This window comes from Hippichthys cyanospilos, chromosome 5, assembly GCF_059441005.1.
Source record: "Hippichthys cyanospilos isolate Australia breed blue-spotted pipefish chromosome 5, RoL_Hcya_1.0, whole genome shotgun sequence".
Lineage (NCBI taxonomy): Eukaryota > Metazoa > Chordata > Actinopteri > Syngnathiformes > Syngnathidae > Hippichthys > Hippichthys cyanospilos.
Window position 1 is genome coordinate 24,992,312 of NC_142373.1, and position 16,141 is coordinate 25,008,452.

The 16,141-nt window shown below is 40.8% G+C and overlaps 1 protein-coding gene across 1 annotated transcript in view; it reads left to right on the forward strand.

Moving 5' to 3' along the window:
- Positions 1 to 14,284, forward strand: part of LOC148424098 (gamma-crystallin M2-like) — a 29,989-nt gene extending 15,705 nt beyond the window's left edge. Inside the window, exon 4 of the mRNA XM_088414517.1 lies at positions 14,146 to 14,284. Within this exon, the coding sequence (XP_088270643.1) occupies positions 14,146 to 14,150 (5 nt within the window). The 3' untranslated portion in view covers positions 14,151 to 14,284. The remainder of the gene's footprint in view (positions 1 to 14,145) is intronic.
- Positions 14,285 to 16,141: the final 1,857 nt, after the last annotated feature.

A 16,141-nucleotide genomic window follows, 5' to 3' on the forward strand; every position in this document is an offset into this window, starting at 1 on the left:
ACTTTCATGGAGTTTTTGTGTTATTGTTCAATATAGGACTTGAGCAGTCGAGCAACGAGGTCAACCAATAGAACCTTTCTTCCTGTCCAAACAAAGTCAGCTGTGTTGGAAGTCTTCGGCTTTTGAAACAGAGCAGGTGACTGTGGCTGAACGTTGCGAGTACTTTTTTTTTATATTTGTGCTGTAGATGTATACTTATTTTATAATAAGTGCACATATCAGTTTAAATTGGATGTGTTCAATCAGAAGAAATGTATACCTTTATTGTTAAACCAAACACATTTTACTCACTGTTTTGATTTTATTTACATTTATTTTGATTTTGCGTGGTTTGTTATTGTAAGAAATGCTACTGAATATTTTGTTTAAAAATCAGTTTTTTTAACGTGGGAAAATGGCTATTTTAGCAACAATATTTTAAAATATAGAGCTATAATTTCAATACTGTCATACTGTGAAATCAGAATCCTGATAGCGGCCTATGCTAATCGGAAACGAAAAGGGCCATTGTCGGCTGTGAGAGCAGCGTGTTGCAGAGTAATCATGTAATAAATATTCTTCCCCAATAGGCAGCAGCACATAGTGATGGTGATGGTGATTGGTGGGGCTGACAAACATCAGTCTCCCTAATCATAGCTCCCTGTGGCTGCAACCATTTTCTCTCAATGTTCAGTGTCACTGACCCAGTGATGGGGAAGTCTTTGAAAAGTTAGAAAGACAACTCTGAACTGGACCCTGTAGAAAATTCTGAGTCAAGGAACTAGTATGTGTGGAGGTAAAAAACAACAACAACCAACAAAGCAAAGACAACGAGCTCAAGCAAAGTCTCTGCCACAAGGCGCGGTGATGAAAGCTGTCTTTCATTTAGATTTACTTTCACCAGGGATGCAACTGCACTGACATTGCTCCTATTTTCCTTGACACCTGTATGAGATTAGCTTTTCAAGCCTGACTGCTACAAAATCTAAAAGCTGAGAGAGAATGAGAGCGGTTTTGTGTTTGTCTTCTATTCCTGCCAGGATATCAGTGCTGTGCCAACCAACACCGAGTACAAATTAAAATGAGATTATAAAATACATTTTCTTCTGTATATATTTGATCCAGGTTGATAAAACTTTTAATTCAAATTGTTAATATAGTCCACAGAGTTTCGTTTTTTAAAAGTTTTGACTGGTGGTGTGCCTCAACATTTTTTCGAAGAAAAAGTGTGCCTTAGCGAAAAAAAAAAAAGCCAAACAGAAATGAACATAAATTCAGAAGATAGCAACCATGTCAAGTTGCTTCCCAGAGGTCAGTTCACATGGGCATCTACACTAAGCTCCAGTGCCCTCATTCAGGCACTATTATCTTAGAGGTGTTACTTTTGCATGACAATGAGTGTGCCAGTGTGTGGTCTGGAACAAGGGTCCCCAACCTTTTTATCAACACAGACTGGTCCACACAGTCCGGTCAGCGCTTCACAATTTTGTCGTCAAAGCGGCCAAACTAATGGGAGCACTAGGCTTGTTTCTCTCTTCACACAGATGGGATGTTGGGAGTCTTGAAAATATTTTTGAGGCTGTTGCCATTTGCAAGTTCATCAGGTTTGGTAATAAAAGGTAGAGAATCCATCCATCCAATTGCTTGTCTGTTTGTGGGTACTTTTTTGGACGAAGTAGCTCTTAAAGTCCTTAATGCGAGAAGTCATCATTTTGAGTAGGACTCCTTGTATTGCCTGTTAATAGCTTCCTGTTTCTTCAAGGTTTTAGTCTCATCACCTGTCACTTGACAGTGCCTTTTCCACTTTGCAAATATATCTGTTTCTTACTCATTTAACTTACATGTGAGTGATTTTTTTGGTGCTCAAGTTGACCAAAAAAAATCTAAGACAATCTGGCCAGTTTAAAAAACAAAACAAAACAAAAAATCAAAATAAAATGAACGGATAATACATAAAACAGAAATACTATATTTCATTATTTTGGATGCGGCCCATGTGGCCCAGTACCAGTTAATCCACGGACCAGTGGTTGGGACCTCTGGTCTAGTAGTTAAGGTGCACACATTAAGGGAGTTTCTTTGACGTTTCCTACTCTGCATCACAGGATCAAGTTCTGCTCTTGACGCTGGTTTTTAGTTTTTTAACATGTTTACAATTTCTTGCAGACAGAAGTTGTAAATGGACTGGGCCAGGTCAGGTCAGGTATCCTTGATTGTCATTACCTGCAGTACAATGCAACAAAATTTTGACTTCTCGAGCTCACACTCTCCAAGATTCATTCGACACTGACGTGGGCAAGATAAGACGGCAAGGCCTGACGGTATACGACACGATGCAGCACTCTGCTGCTAAGTTTCACCTATTTATTGATCAATAGAATACTAATGCAATTCAACAATTTCCATGTGACCTGTGACAACTTTGCAGTCAGGAAATTCAAAATGACTGAACTAATTACCCTAAATGACCACATTTGGAGAGGGCAGCTAGGTGGCGCAGTAAACAGAACATCCACCTCACGGTTAAAGGGACCCAAGTCCGAATCCACCTGGCACCGGTGGCGTTCCTGTGTGGAGTTTGCATCTTCTCCCCAAGAACTTCCCTTCGAACACTCCGGCTTCTTTCCACACTCCAAAAACATGCATGGCAGGTGAATTGGACATACTAAATTGTCCTTAAGTGTGATTATGTGCCTGAATGGTTGTTTGTCTCTGTGCACCCACTGATAGGCTACTAACCACTTCCGGTGTCGGCAGCCAAGCACCCAAAGCCAACTGGGATAGGCACCAGCAAGGCTGCGACCTTTATAAGGATAAGTGGCTCTTGAAAATGGATAAACAGATGGACCTCATCTGGAGTCGGAAGCCAATTAATCAGGGAGACGATTGAACAGGAGGAAGGAAATATAAAGTTCATGATTTAGGTAAAAAAAAAATTCTACGATTTTGAATGACGAAGGAAATCTGCCCGTTTTCCTCTGTGTTTCTCCTTGCTCGGCTCCCCACCTGGCAAGTCACTAAGTTCTGCTTTTTTTCACGTCCATTCGAGGTACCCGGATATAACGGGGCAAAGTTGGTCGCTCTGTCCCGAAGCTTCCATGGGAACATTTATCCTCATCTTGCAGTTAGATGTGTGCTTTACCAGGCGCCACTTTACCAAAGTAGGGCCCCTTTTGTCTTTTCTAGAAAGAGAATGAAGATGCATGCCTGAATGCAAATGCAAAACACACAACAGAGGTCTCATTGGGATAAATGTCAAATACTGGATTTGAATGCCATGTTCAAGTCACACAAAGGTCTCAGTGACCTTTTTCGTCTTTTTGCAGGTGTGGGGGTATCCAACAATTATTTTTAAAATGGAACATTTCCTTTTACGATACATATATATATATTTTTTACATTTACAAATATTTCAGTACCTACCCTTTTGGAGTCCTTGGAGAATGTGCGGGAGACTGCTCCTTCTAAGGGCTCTCTTGTTCTACCGGGGTACTTCAATGCTCACATAGGTAATGACAATGACACCTGGTGAGTTGGTATTGGAAGAAATGGGCCCCTCCATTTGAACCTTGATGGTGTTTTTATATTGGACGTCTGTTCTAATCACGGATTGTCCAAAACGAACATCGTGTTCAAGCATAAGTGCACTTGGCACCAGGACACCCTATGTCGCTGTTCAATGATGGATTTTGGGGTCATGTCACTGCGGACTTGTGGCTGCATGTTTTACATACTGAGTTGAAGAGAAGGGTAGAGCTGTCAACTGATCACCACCTGGTGTTGTCTTGGCCCTGATACGGTTCAGACCCGGCAGAACCAAACTCAAAGGTGGGCTTTCCTATTTCTGTGGGTGAAGTCACAGAGGTGGTCAAAAAACTCCTTGGTGACAAGGCTCCCAGGATGGCAAGATCTGAGTGGAGTTCCAAAAGGCTAATCTATTTTATTTTTGCACAATCAAAGAGGTGGCTAATGCCAAAATGTTTCTTACTCACTTTACTTGCATGTGAGTGAGCTGAGATAGGCACCAGCAAGCCTGCGACCCCTGTGGGGATAAGCGGCTATAGAAAATGTATGGATGGATGGATTTTTTTGGAGCTCAAGTGATCAAAACAAAGAGAACAAAGCGAATCTGGCCAGTTTTTGAAAAAAAAATGTTTTTGAATGATACACAAGCATGAACAATTTGGTGCTCATTCAGATATATGTACAGCAGCATTGGGATGGTCACCCTGACTAAGAAGTGACTATGAAGCCACATGCAATACAATTTTGACGAGTTTTCAACTTTTTGTGACACTTTTCATTTGATCCAACGTGTTCCACTCTCATTGTATTCTACTTCAAAAACAGTTCGGCAAGTATTTTATTTTTCGTTCGGGAAGGAGCAGGTGATTGCAAGATGGACATTTGCTCACAAAACATGGATTATACAAGAGCAATTTGTCCCGTTCCATTTTTGAAATTACCCTATGAAATCTCAGGGACTCTAATTTCCAAGTTTGTGTGGCCACCATCTTCAGGTTTTGTTCCCTAACCTTTGTTTTTTTTTTTTTTTTTTAAAACACGATGTACAGTATGCATTTACCTCATTTTATTATTGCAGATTAAATTATTAACATGAGCCTTCCTTGAATAATTCATATGCTCCTTTGGCGCACTTCGGTAATAAGTCATACATGCTGTTCCCACACGCCACCATGAATATGCATACTTTCAATAGTGAGATGCAGACGTCAGCATCTTGTATAAGGAGGTCCTCTAATGTCATTGAGTCTCAAAATGGCTGCCACCATCGTCGTCCAATTATTCACTGTTGCTAGGCTAAGCATCTTAAGTTAATGACAATCACATAACACAATTCTCATACAGAATATTGAGCATTACATAAGGCTTGCGATAAAATTTGTCATTGTTTTATAAATGTTATGATTTTTTTAAACCACATTTGTATCATTGGTCAGTTCATTTCTGTGTTATTTTTAAAACGATTAAGAATGTAAAGCAGGCGTGCTCAAAAAGTCAATCACGATTGATGGTGACCACCTAGCTATTGTTGGTTGCCCGAATGATATCGCACTACATGGAAATGAACTCAACTGAAAAAAAGAAAAGTAGTAGTAGACCATTGTCGTGAGCTTGCTTAAAGAAGACATTTCAAAATAACAGTATGCCAAGGTCATCCGTGTCATACATTATTTGATATCCTACAGTTTGTTTTGAAGCATTGGCTGACTTTGGCTGTTTTACTATAATAAAGTGGCTTGACAAGCAGCACATTCCCCCATGTGTCTCATTGCTCTTCTGGGCCAACAAACTAAAAAAAAATAAATACAGATCTCGTCCCATTGTGACTGTCCTGTAAATGTGTATATCTTGCCTGGGACATTTTACTTTTGCATGCCTGAAAGGAGAAGCGATGAGTACTGCAAGCCTGAGGCGGTCAGAATGTCTCTCATTGCAGATGGACAAATCTTCAAACATGACACAGCACAAATGTGGATTTTTATTCGTATGGTGTTTACCAAACTGTGATATTACTAAACATTGTTTGGTGATAAAAGAGGAGATATTTATTTATTATATTGGTGCTGAGCTGTATTTGCTGCCCACTGGTTATTGGGACATCAATAATGGCTCCTCACAAAAATTCGTGAGTCCCCTCCCAAAAATTGAGGGACCATCCCTGGATCGCTGTAAAATTAGATCTAGTAAATAGTTTGGACACTCCTGATCTAAAATGTTGGAAGTGGCTCATGGCTTGCTCTCTGATGATGCAATGTTACAAGTTGAACAAACATGCCGTTTTTGGGGTCTCCTGAAAAAATATGATTTTAGGGGTATGGGGATTTTGCATGACACTAGACATATGAAATCATCAATTAAATGTACAACATGAACTCAAAAGCTGATAATTGGGTGCTTGTAATTTGTATTGTATGAAATCAGCCATGCAGTGCACATATAATTTTCCCTGCCCCACACGAGGGGTACCTTGGTACATATAGATCTGTATCATTGTTCTGTTTGTTTGTGTGTTTTCTTGACAAATTGAGCTTGTCAGCAGTAAATTGTGAAATGTTTTTCACGTTACAACTGTTTTTGCTAACCTGAGAGCCACCTAGGGCTGCACAATTAATTGAATTTTAATTGCAATCAAGGCTGCCACAATTAATTAAGCTGATCTTTGGCGATATTAACATTTAAAAAGCTGGCTATGATATGGATGATAAAATTCTTGATTTGACGTACTGTACATGTCAAATCAAGCACTTTATCATCCAACCGCCATTGCAACGTTTGCAATGTTTCGCACAGGTTTATGTGACAAAAGCTTCTTCTTTCTCACCCTATTTAACAGTATGAAATAAAGTAAAAAAAAAACAAAAACCTTCAAGCACCAATGCAAAAACACAGATACATACTCCTCTTGCAATCCATATTGTGTTTGTTGAATAACATACTCCCGCTGTGCAGCAAGCGTTTGTAAAGAAATTTCACTAACTATGATCTGACGCCACCTACTGGATTAGTCATGTTAAATGTTTCAACGCATCAAGTACATTTTTGGCCGACAATTGAGGTCCCATTGAAGGAATTCATAAAGTAATCATGAGAAATACATGATAAAACAACAGGTTTACAGTACTGTATATGAAAAATGGATAGTTTTAAAGGGCATCAATGGGACAACATAGATTTAAATCACATTCCAGGGTATTATTTTCTGAGCACCAATCTGAAACAATTACAAACTCAATCTTGGTGCCATATTGAATTTTGGCCTCTTTTAATATTCCAACAGAAATTTCAGCTCTGTCGTGTTTTTTTTTTGAATGCTTTGTCTTCAATTCAAGTCCAACAAATGCCCCCCCCCCCCCCCCCCCCAAAAAAAAAAAAAAAAATACAAAGGTTAAAAAAGGGCAATAAAAAGACATGTTTGACCAAACATGATGAATAATCCTGATTTCAATTTTGACCATTATTATTTTGGCCATAATCGTGCATCCCTAGACACACCCTATTGAACATAATAATAAATATATAATGTTAATCTTGGTCTCCTGACTGTGAGCCAGCAGAAGAAAAGAAATTCCAGAATTACAGGGAAATACCTTTTGCTTTGCCTTTGTGAAAAACATTACAATATGTTCATGACAGAAAGTCACATTGACATAACATTGACATAATGAGGCCTCTGAAATGCCAAAACCCAAAGGTGAGGTGCACTCGTTCAATGCAACGGTTCTCGACCAATCACTGTATCTTTAGATGCAAATGTCAAGTCGCCACATCCATGCAATAATAAACAGCATGTGTCTATTGCTGTCATTTATTATTACCTATTGTGTGCATGCATTTATTTTCTATGTTGCAATGCCTTTAAAAATACTCATGTAGCCTATGACAGTGGTCCCCAAACCCCGGTCCGCGGACCGGTACCGGTCCGTGGATCAACTGGTACTGGGCCGCGTGGGTTGCACACGAAATAATGTTTTAGAGATTATTTAGTTTAATGGTGCGAGTGCACCGAACGCGAACGAGGCGAACAAGTGGAGCGTTTTGTATTGTAGTCAATGGAGTTCGCGTGACTGGGCGCGAATGCACGTCGGGCGACGCGATGGACGCGAATGGAGCAACGCAAATGGCCGCGCACGGTCACGAGAAGCACCTTTCGAGTGAAGTTATTTTTTATTTACTCTTTCCACGTTTCGAGTTGCCACAACCAATCAACTTCGGGAACATTCAACGGCTCACGCAGGGGGCAGGAATGAATCATGGCAGCGGCTTTGCGGTCACCGGGAGTGATCCAACACGGCCAGCTGAGCTTTCAATATGAAACAGAGCCAAGCAAGAGCCCTCACCTGGCTTGTGGAAAGGCGGAAGCGAGAACTTGGGACAATTGGTATGTGCAGCGTTTGCTTCACTTAACAACTGTTGAACCGTAGTTACTGTGCAAAGCTAACGATAGCGCAGCATTGTCAGCACAATATTTAGCAAGGTATCGGCCACTCCATTGCGACATTGAAACTTTTATTTTTTGGCAGGCGAGTATTGTTGCAAAGAATAAAGGTGCTGTCCGTGAAAATTTTGTCTCTGTCACGTCCCAAAAAAGTGAAAGTTCTCAGCAACGCTCTTTTTTCCGGATCTACCGTGAAGTGCACAGCAAGCTCGCCCCCCTCCCCTCTCCTCTCGCGATTAAAAAGAAAGTGGACAAAAAGTCCATACCATACCCTGTCCATACGTTGGTGATGTGGTTTTAAAGCCGTCCGCAGTCTAAATTTAAGGCGTTGACCGGGAAGCGGTGATCAAAAGGTTGGGGATCACTGGCCTATGACATTGGAAATCTATCTACCAAGTCAATGAAAACAGAGTAGACATGAGGTAATAACTCAACCTAATGTCATGGCTGTTCGATAATCCAAAAAAAGAATCCCTTTTAATTGGCCGATGTCATTCATCTGCTCTGGCTGCTGCTTATGAAAACAAGTCTCACGTTTCTCATCAATGACATCCTCTGATTGTTGTTTATAGAGGCATGTGTGCTGCTTGGCTCAAAGTGCTGCTTGGCTCCAAATCTGCATTTTTTATTGCAAAAGTCAAACAGGGAAAACTGAACCACACAGAGTGATGGTCCTAAATGAATCCTTGGGGTGATTCAGTAGTCCATACGACAGTTAGATCAAATATATTGTATTTGTGTTATAAGTATTTTGGGGGTTAAATACCCTAATGTTTTTTTATGAGTGATTTGACATAGTCAAGGAGTGACACTGACAATGGTTGTCAGTTATCAAGCTTGTTCCTTTACATTTTTATAAAGTCCACCTAGAATCATATCAATGTATGAAAAATCACATACGTTTATTATTGAGGTATTGTCAGCTAATGCCTTTTAGCATACACACTGCAGAATTAACCAGACTGTGTTCATTATTATTATTGAATAGGTTGAACATACTGGCACAAACACAGTCACAAGTTGAGCACAGTTTGCATGATTTTTCCCCAATTACAACACATGGCAAAATAAAATTACCTGCTTTGAGCTAAGACTGCTGTGGCAGAACCATGGCAGTTAGGAAGACACTACTTCACTCGAGTCACTGGTTGAAAACTTGCCAACTCAACCTAATTTCATTTACATTCTGCCCTTTCCTGTAAAATCCATTTACTTGATCCCACTTTATTGTTGTTATTCAAAAATGCAGTGAGCACTGAGACTAATATGGGCAAACGGTGTATATTCTTGACGGGTTTAGCGTTGAGTTCCTGGAAAAAAATACAAGGCCTCAAGGTCTTACATTTCTTGTTGATAAAAAAAAAAAAAAAAAAAAAAAAAAACACAAAGGACCTGGTAAAGCCTCATCTTGTGGTAAACAGATATGGAAGACAAGACTTAACCGTATCCTTGCCATAGACCTCTTGGAGGTCATGGTAAACTGGCAGTCTTGTTTGGAAATTATTTCGTCCTCTGCTTCCTTGTTTGGCGGAAGACCCACTAAATCTGCCGCCTGAAGACAATTTGCATGGCAGAAGGCACTCCGACTCACTATTGTTGGTTTGGTCCAGTCAATAATAGGGTTGGCCACTTCGTCTAGTTCCCCAGACCTTCCCAGGCCAGCCGAGAGACATAGTCTCTCCAGTGTGTCCCGGTTGGCCCCGGGGCTTCCTTCTGTTTAGACATGCCTGGAAAACTTCACTTACCATCTGGTAACATTACATGAGCCATCTGCTTACCATGGTGGAGGGTTTTGCGTGTCTCAATGATCCTCGGAACTAAGTTGTCTGGGGCCTTATTCCCATGGCATGGTCACACATGTCAAACAGGTCCTAGGTGAGGGACGAGACTAAGTGTGCCTCATATACCCCTTATGACGAATACAAATATTGGGCACAAGTTTCCTTTGCCCAGACACGGGTCACAGGGACGCCCCTCTGGAATCAGGTGGGGTTGGGCGGCAAGCACCTGGTGGCCGGGTCTTCACTCATGGGTCCTGGCCAGGCTCAGCCCCAAAGCATAACATGTGTGTCACTTCCCATGGGCCAAAGAGGTTGGGTGCGGAGAGATCTGGACGGCGGCCAAGGATGGGGACCTTGGTGCATTAATCCCAAGCTACAGAAACAATAAAATGCACTGTTGTATACATTTTCCACACCTCTGGAGTTCTCCTGCGTATCGGGCGAATGTGGGTTATTATGCTTGCGTTAGCCAGTAGAGTGGAACGAAAACTCTGAATCCGGTTCTACGTGTGCTCCCAACTGCTCCACCCAAGCTGCGGGCTGTAGAGCAGCGGTCCCCAACCTTTTTATCACCGCGGACCGGTCAATGCCTTAGATTCATATTGCGCGGGGGGGGGCTGGCTTCTCTAAAAAACACATCATCCTTCTCACTATGTCTGTAATATCAACAGCGGCCAGGGTTAGGGTTAGGGTTCCAAAAAAACAGAGATCAAGCACAAACGTATGAACTCTTAAAACTAAATCATCTCCAAAACATTATTTCGGGTGCAGCCCACGCAGCCCGGTACCAGTTGATCCGGTGGTTGGGGACCGCTGATGTAGAGAGTCACATAAAGAGTGTTCATGCTGACCCAACACTTGTCTAGGACTAGCTAAAGCTGAGCATTCCGGGACTGTGGGGTCCATATCGGTTATCGGATTATTCAGTTACGAGTTGTAACATGAGGAATAACAAAGGGTGGGCCCCAAGCAGACTGGGTGCATGAACTAAAAAAACTGAACATTTATTAATAAGGAGAGCATGTACCATGCGAAAATAACGAAACAGAGAATATCGTTATATCAATTCCAAAAACACATCAGGCAAAGTAGCTGAAGACTTCAACAAAAAGTGACATTGCCGAACCATTGTGGAAGGAGGGAATATAATGAAAACATGTTGGATGGGGGAGGCTGGGGGAGAACACTGTCAAATATCTCAAATACAAAGTATCAATAGAAAACCAAAATTTGTCATGAACTCGGTAAAGAAAACCATGTGGTGTATTTTGAGCTGTAATGCTACCTTAAGCTTGGTTCAAGCTTGACGCGTCCGCGAGCTCGATGATGTTATTGATGTTATCGATGATGTTATTTTGGTAACCACGTCCGACCCCGTGGAGTTCACACGGGACAGATTTTCCTTAACGTGTATCTTCCAGAATTTCTTGACGAGCGAAAAACATGGCGGACGAACGATTGCTTATGGAATTTCTCCGGTCCAAACATGTTTATGATTTGTGTGAAAAGGAATACCGTAATCTAAACACCTTAAACAATTCCTGGCGAGAACACACACTGTGTAGAGATGAGGAGTCATTTTAAAAACTCTTGAAAGAATGTAGATTGTTTGAATCAACGAGGATTCTCTACCTCTGTTATGGAGTAGTGTTGTTTGTGTGAGTCTATTTAGTGCCACCTACAGTATGGGGGAATATCGTCTGACAGGGGGAAAGCCGCTCCGAGTATACCGTGCTGCAAAACGTGTGCCGGCGCGTCAGATATAAACCAAGCTAGACTTTTCCTGCTGGCTCGTGTTCGCCGTAGTGAATTTCAGTGCAACGCAAACGCAGAAAAAAAAAAATCGTATTATGCAAACTGGAGATTTTTTGCTGTATGGGTTGGTAAGAAAGAGGGAAAGGCTTTCAATGCATGTATTTTTTTTCACACTGGGGGGTATTTTTGCACATGCAGGTCTGGTCGTAGAGGTGTTTTACTGTTCTAAAGTGACTTTTGGCAGATCTGTCTCAATTTTGTCCCAGGTGTTTAACTGGTGGTTGAGGGTTGGGGATGGACAAATAAACACAAAAACACTTCAAGAAAATAAAAAAATGCAATCATAGTCATCTTGTGTTTTGTACATCTACCTACCCTTTCACTCCAGCACACACACTCACACACACTTCTCAGCATGTCAGCCGGCAGTAAAGGTGTCACTGCAATGTGTCTGCCGGTTCTTGCGCTGCTGGCTATTTCTGTAGTGACATCATTGATAAATGAAGCCACATCGACCCTGCTCACACATTTCTCACAGTCACTCAACGCACACACACACATGCACACACACACCAATGCATGTGCTAATGCATTAGAGCCCATCTTTTTTTGAACTTTTTGTCACATTTTTCAGAATTCAGTCTTATTTCCCATTGCTATTACAATGCTAAAAGAACCACACCCCAAAGGATGGAGAAAACCATCATTATTTTCCAGCAGCATCCAGCAGACGATCATGAATAAGCTTACACATTTGCCTTGTTGGACCCATCAGAAAGAAGGAAAAAAAATCTTGTTAGAAATAATAACTGCTTAGAAAATCTTAAATTCAAACCTTACGCCTAACTTAACCTGTAACATGACCTTAACTCGGAATGTATTGCTATTTGTTTTCCCATTTCTACTATTTTTATTGCAGGCATATTTGAATTGTGCAAGTTCGCTTCATCTCCATGACTTCACCGCCCACGCAGGAAGTGTGTGGCGTGTGCACACTGTCACTCACAAATACACCAATCATGACGACAAAACAGGAAATGGAAACCAATAAAGATGTGAGGTTTGATAGTTGCCTAAAGATTTATTTTAACTATATAAACATTTCTAAAAAAATACAAGAATGGTTTTATGGTTGCAGGCTGAGCTTATTTTGTACACCCATGGATTTGCTTCTCACTTTGTTTACAATCTCAATTTGTTTACAATCATGACTGCCCACACGCATGCATTGTGTATGTCTGTCTAACTTATAGCTGATTGGTGATTTTACCGTGTGAATATAATGTTTTTCTTCCAACATCAGTGCTAATCTATGAAAGTTCTTCCGTTTTCTGATGATTAAGTTGTTTTTTTTAATAGAGATGCAATCACACAAACACACTCACAAACACACAAAAAAACTCACAAACATGTACACACGCACACCTACATAAACACACGAAAGCATGCACACACACACACACACACACACACACACACAAGGTGACGTACATCTAAATATGATTCTCCCCTGCTTATTTTGGTATAAATATTCAATAGGCTAGTGCTTAAAGTTACATAGATTTCTTTTTTATTAGCATGGAGGACCATATAAAGGTCGGGGCATCAGTTAATTGGAAGAATGTCTTTGTATAAAACTGTACACACTAAATATGCTGAGTCCGAACCCACTCGCTGGTTAGCTCTGGATTTTGCATTGATTGGGGTAAATTTACCAAAGGTTGAGTTAATAACTTTGACTGATTGGGTTGAAGATTGAATTAGTGTGGGCTAGAAAGTTGAAACTAATCGGGATTTTGGACTAAATCTTAATGCTTGAAGACAGGATAAAAGTAAAAAAGATGAATGATGGATGAGTCAAAGTGAAAGATATTATGCAAGAAATTGATGTAACTATGAAAATAAAGGCTTGTAGATTCGGCAATGTATTTCTTTTTTCTTTTTTTCAGTGTTGGGTGGCTTTGTTTTTAACTTCAGTCAGATTGTAGATTGCAAAATATATTTTTTATGTTTACGCCCCAGATATAGATTTGCTAAGGTGAAAAGTCCCCTCTTGTTAAAAATTTCTGGCTTCAAATATGATTTCTTTCTAGAGGAGTTCTACTGTATATTATATTACATGTTACGTCAGTTTCATATATTATTAGGCAATCAATTACTGCATCCGTATCTTTTTTAATCTAAAATAAAAACAACAAAAATTAGAATGTCTTCGCATGGAACTGCAAATGTGGACCTAAACATCTTTTTACAGCCATTTGATTTTGTATTTGCAAATAGGTTCAAACTTTAAAAATATAAATGTTTTAGGTTTCATTTAAATAGGCTAAAGTCTAGTAAACATTGGCCTAAGCTACTAAGCGCAACAGTCGTCCTAAATCAATCCCACTAAAAAAAACATTTGTTTTTTGTTTTTGGAATAATGCACTGGCAACAACATCATGACGTAATGTAAGTGTCACAATCCACCAGTCCAGTCACCTCATTCTCTGCCTCACCGCATCTGCTCAACTTCCCTGCCAATCAGCACCAAACACCAACAGCGGCAGCTAATCACCTTCTTTGTATATAACCCGGTCTCTCTCCTCCAGAACTCGCCAGATTGTCTCTATGCATTACACTTAGCTTTCCAGCACTCAACCTTGTCTGCTTGCCTGTGTCCTGACCCAGCCTGACCCCGACTATCTGCCAGCACGCCGACTATCATTGCCTGCCTGTGTTTTGACCCAGCCTGTACTCGACCATCTGCCAGCCTGCCGACCAATCTTGTCTACCTGTGTACCAACCCAGCCTGGACCTGACAACTCACCAGCCCGATGTCAACTCTGGCTAGCCTGTGCATCGGCCTCTCCTGGCCCTGACGGCCACCACAGGAACTGACCCCTTTCAGCCTTCGAGCCAGCAATTACTTGTTAATAAATAAAGAAACCGTAATCCAAACCCACCTGTCCATGCGTGCTCCTGGGTCCGTCCTACAGTCCTGTGTCAGTAATGTCACGTAACATAACATAGCATAATATAACAAAGTCATGCAAAAATGGGCTCTATATTTTTTTTATTTGATCTGTGAATAATAATGAAGAACAATAACTGTCATACCATATTTTTATTATTGAAAATTCTGTTTATTTAAAAGATCCACTTGTTTCACTTGAACACTTTCACTGCCTGTGAAATATTCAGTTTACAATAAGATTCTACCACAGTAAAAATCCAGGCCTTGTCTAAACATAACCAGGCTTATTTAAAACTGCATAGTCTCCCCCTCATCGTGTGTAGAAAAACACTGTCCACATTGTTTGTTCATTTAAAGAAATGGATGCTACATTAATCCAGCAGTCTGGTTTCATTCATTTACAAGCATGCCAAGTCACTAGGCGGCAGTAGTGTCACCAAATTCTGTCCAATCAAAAAGAGCATCCGTCTCTGACGTGTCCAATCAAAAAGAACTCCCGCCTCTGACGTCACTGCTGTCTGCATCTTTGGTGGGGAAAAAAAAGTTGCGCGATGACGCAAACCTCCTATTTAAGCTTGTTACACGTGACTGCATAACATGAGGAATGGGCAAATCTCCACTTTGGCTGGAGGTTTGAAAAGATTTGGTTTTGATGAAAAAACAAAGCCCAGGTCAAACCAAAGACATCTGCCGCCAGTTCACAAGAACCCCGGCTACGTGTAGACCTCGGATATGAGTTAAGATTCCAACATATTCTCGGGGACCCCAAATTTGGGTGATGTCAAGTGATTTCAGACATCACTGAAGACACAAGGCAAGCATTGTAATGATTCCTCGCTTGGTTTGTCTCATTCAGTTATCATCAAAACCACCTGGCGCCAAAAATTCATATGCACATACCTACTCTTGTCCACTTCAACCTGTGACCAATATAAAAATGACACAATAATTTGGATTTTTTTTGGCTGTGAATGTGAGCTCAAATGAGGAAATACCATTACCAGGTTTCAACCAATTCAGGGTGTATCCCACCTACTGCCTGAAATCAGCTGAGATAGGCTCAAGCATGCTAACTATGCTAACTACCATAGCTACATAAATAGCTAGTAAAGCCAATTGGGTACACGACCACTGCCACTGACTTGCAGCAAAAGCATTAGAGTGCTGATTCAGCCAAGGTTAGCAGAATTAAATTGTTTCCTTACGAAGGAAATATGAGGTGTGAACAAGTGGTGTTTATGTGAGCCAAAAGGAGCAAACGTGCACTCGCTGGAGTGACTGCTTAAGTCAGCCCATCTCTGTGGCTGCGCAGACCGACCGCTTGCCGACCGATGAGCTGGTGAGCAGCTACTTTTAGCTGGTGCTACTCATCTCCCCGTAGAGGGCCACCTTGCTACTGTATCTCACAAGAGGTTGCCTTCGCAAAGCTAGAGTTGAGAATGCATATACGGACTTTATTACCATGATCCCTGACATTCTTATCAACAAGTGCTCCCTCCTTGGCCTGTCCACTGGCTTTGGCCATCCTTCAAATTGAAATTGTTGAATATTTTTATTGACTTTCATTTCTAAGACATTGTATATGTATTTTCATCTGTCTGTTCATTTAAAATTGTAATTATGCTATTCTTTATTGCATTTTAATTGACATTCGAATGAATTTGCCATTTTAAATTTAAATGCTTTTTTTATTAAATGTCAATTTTTAAT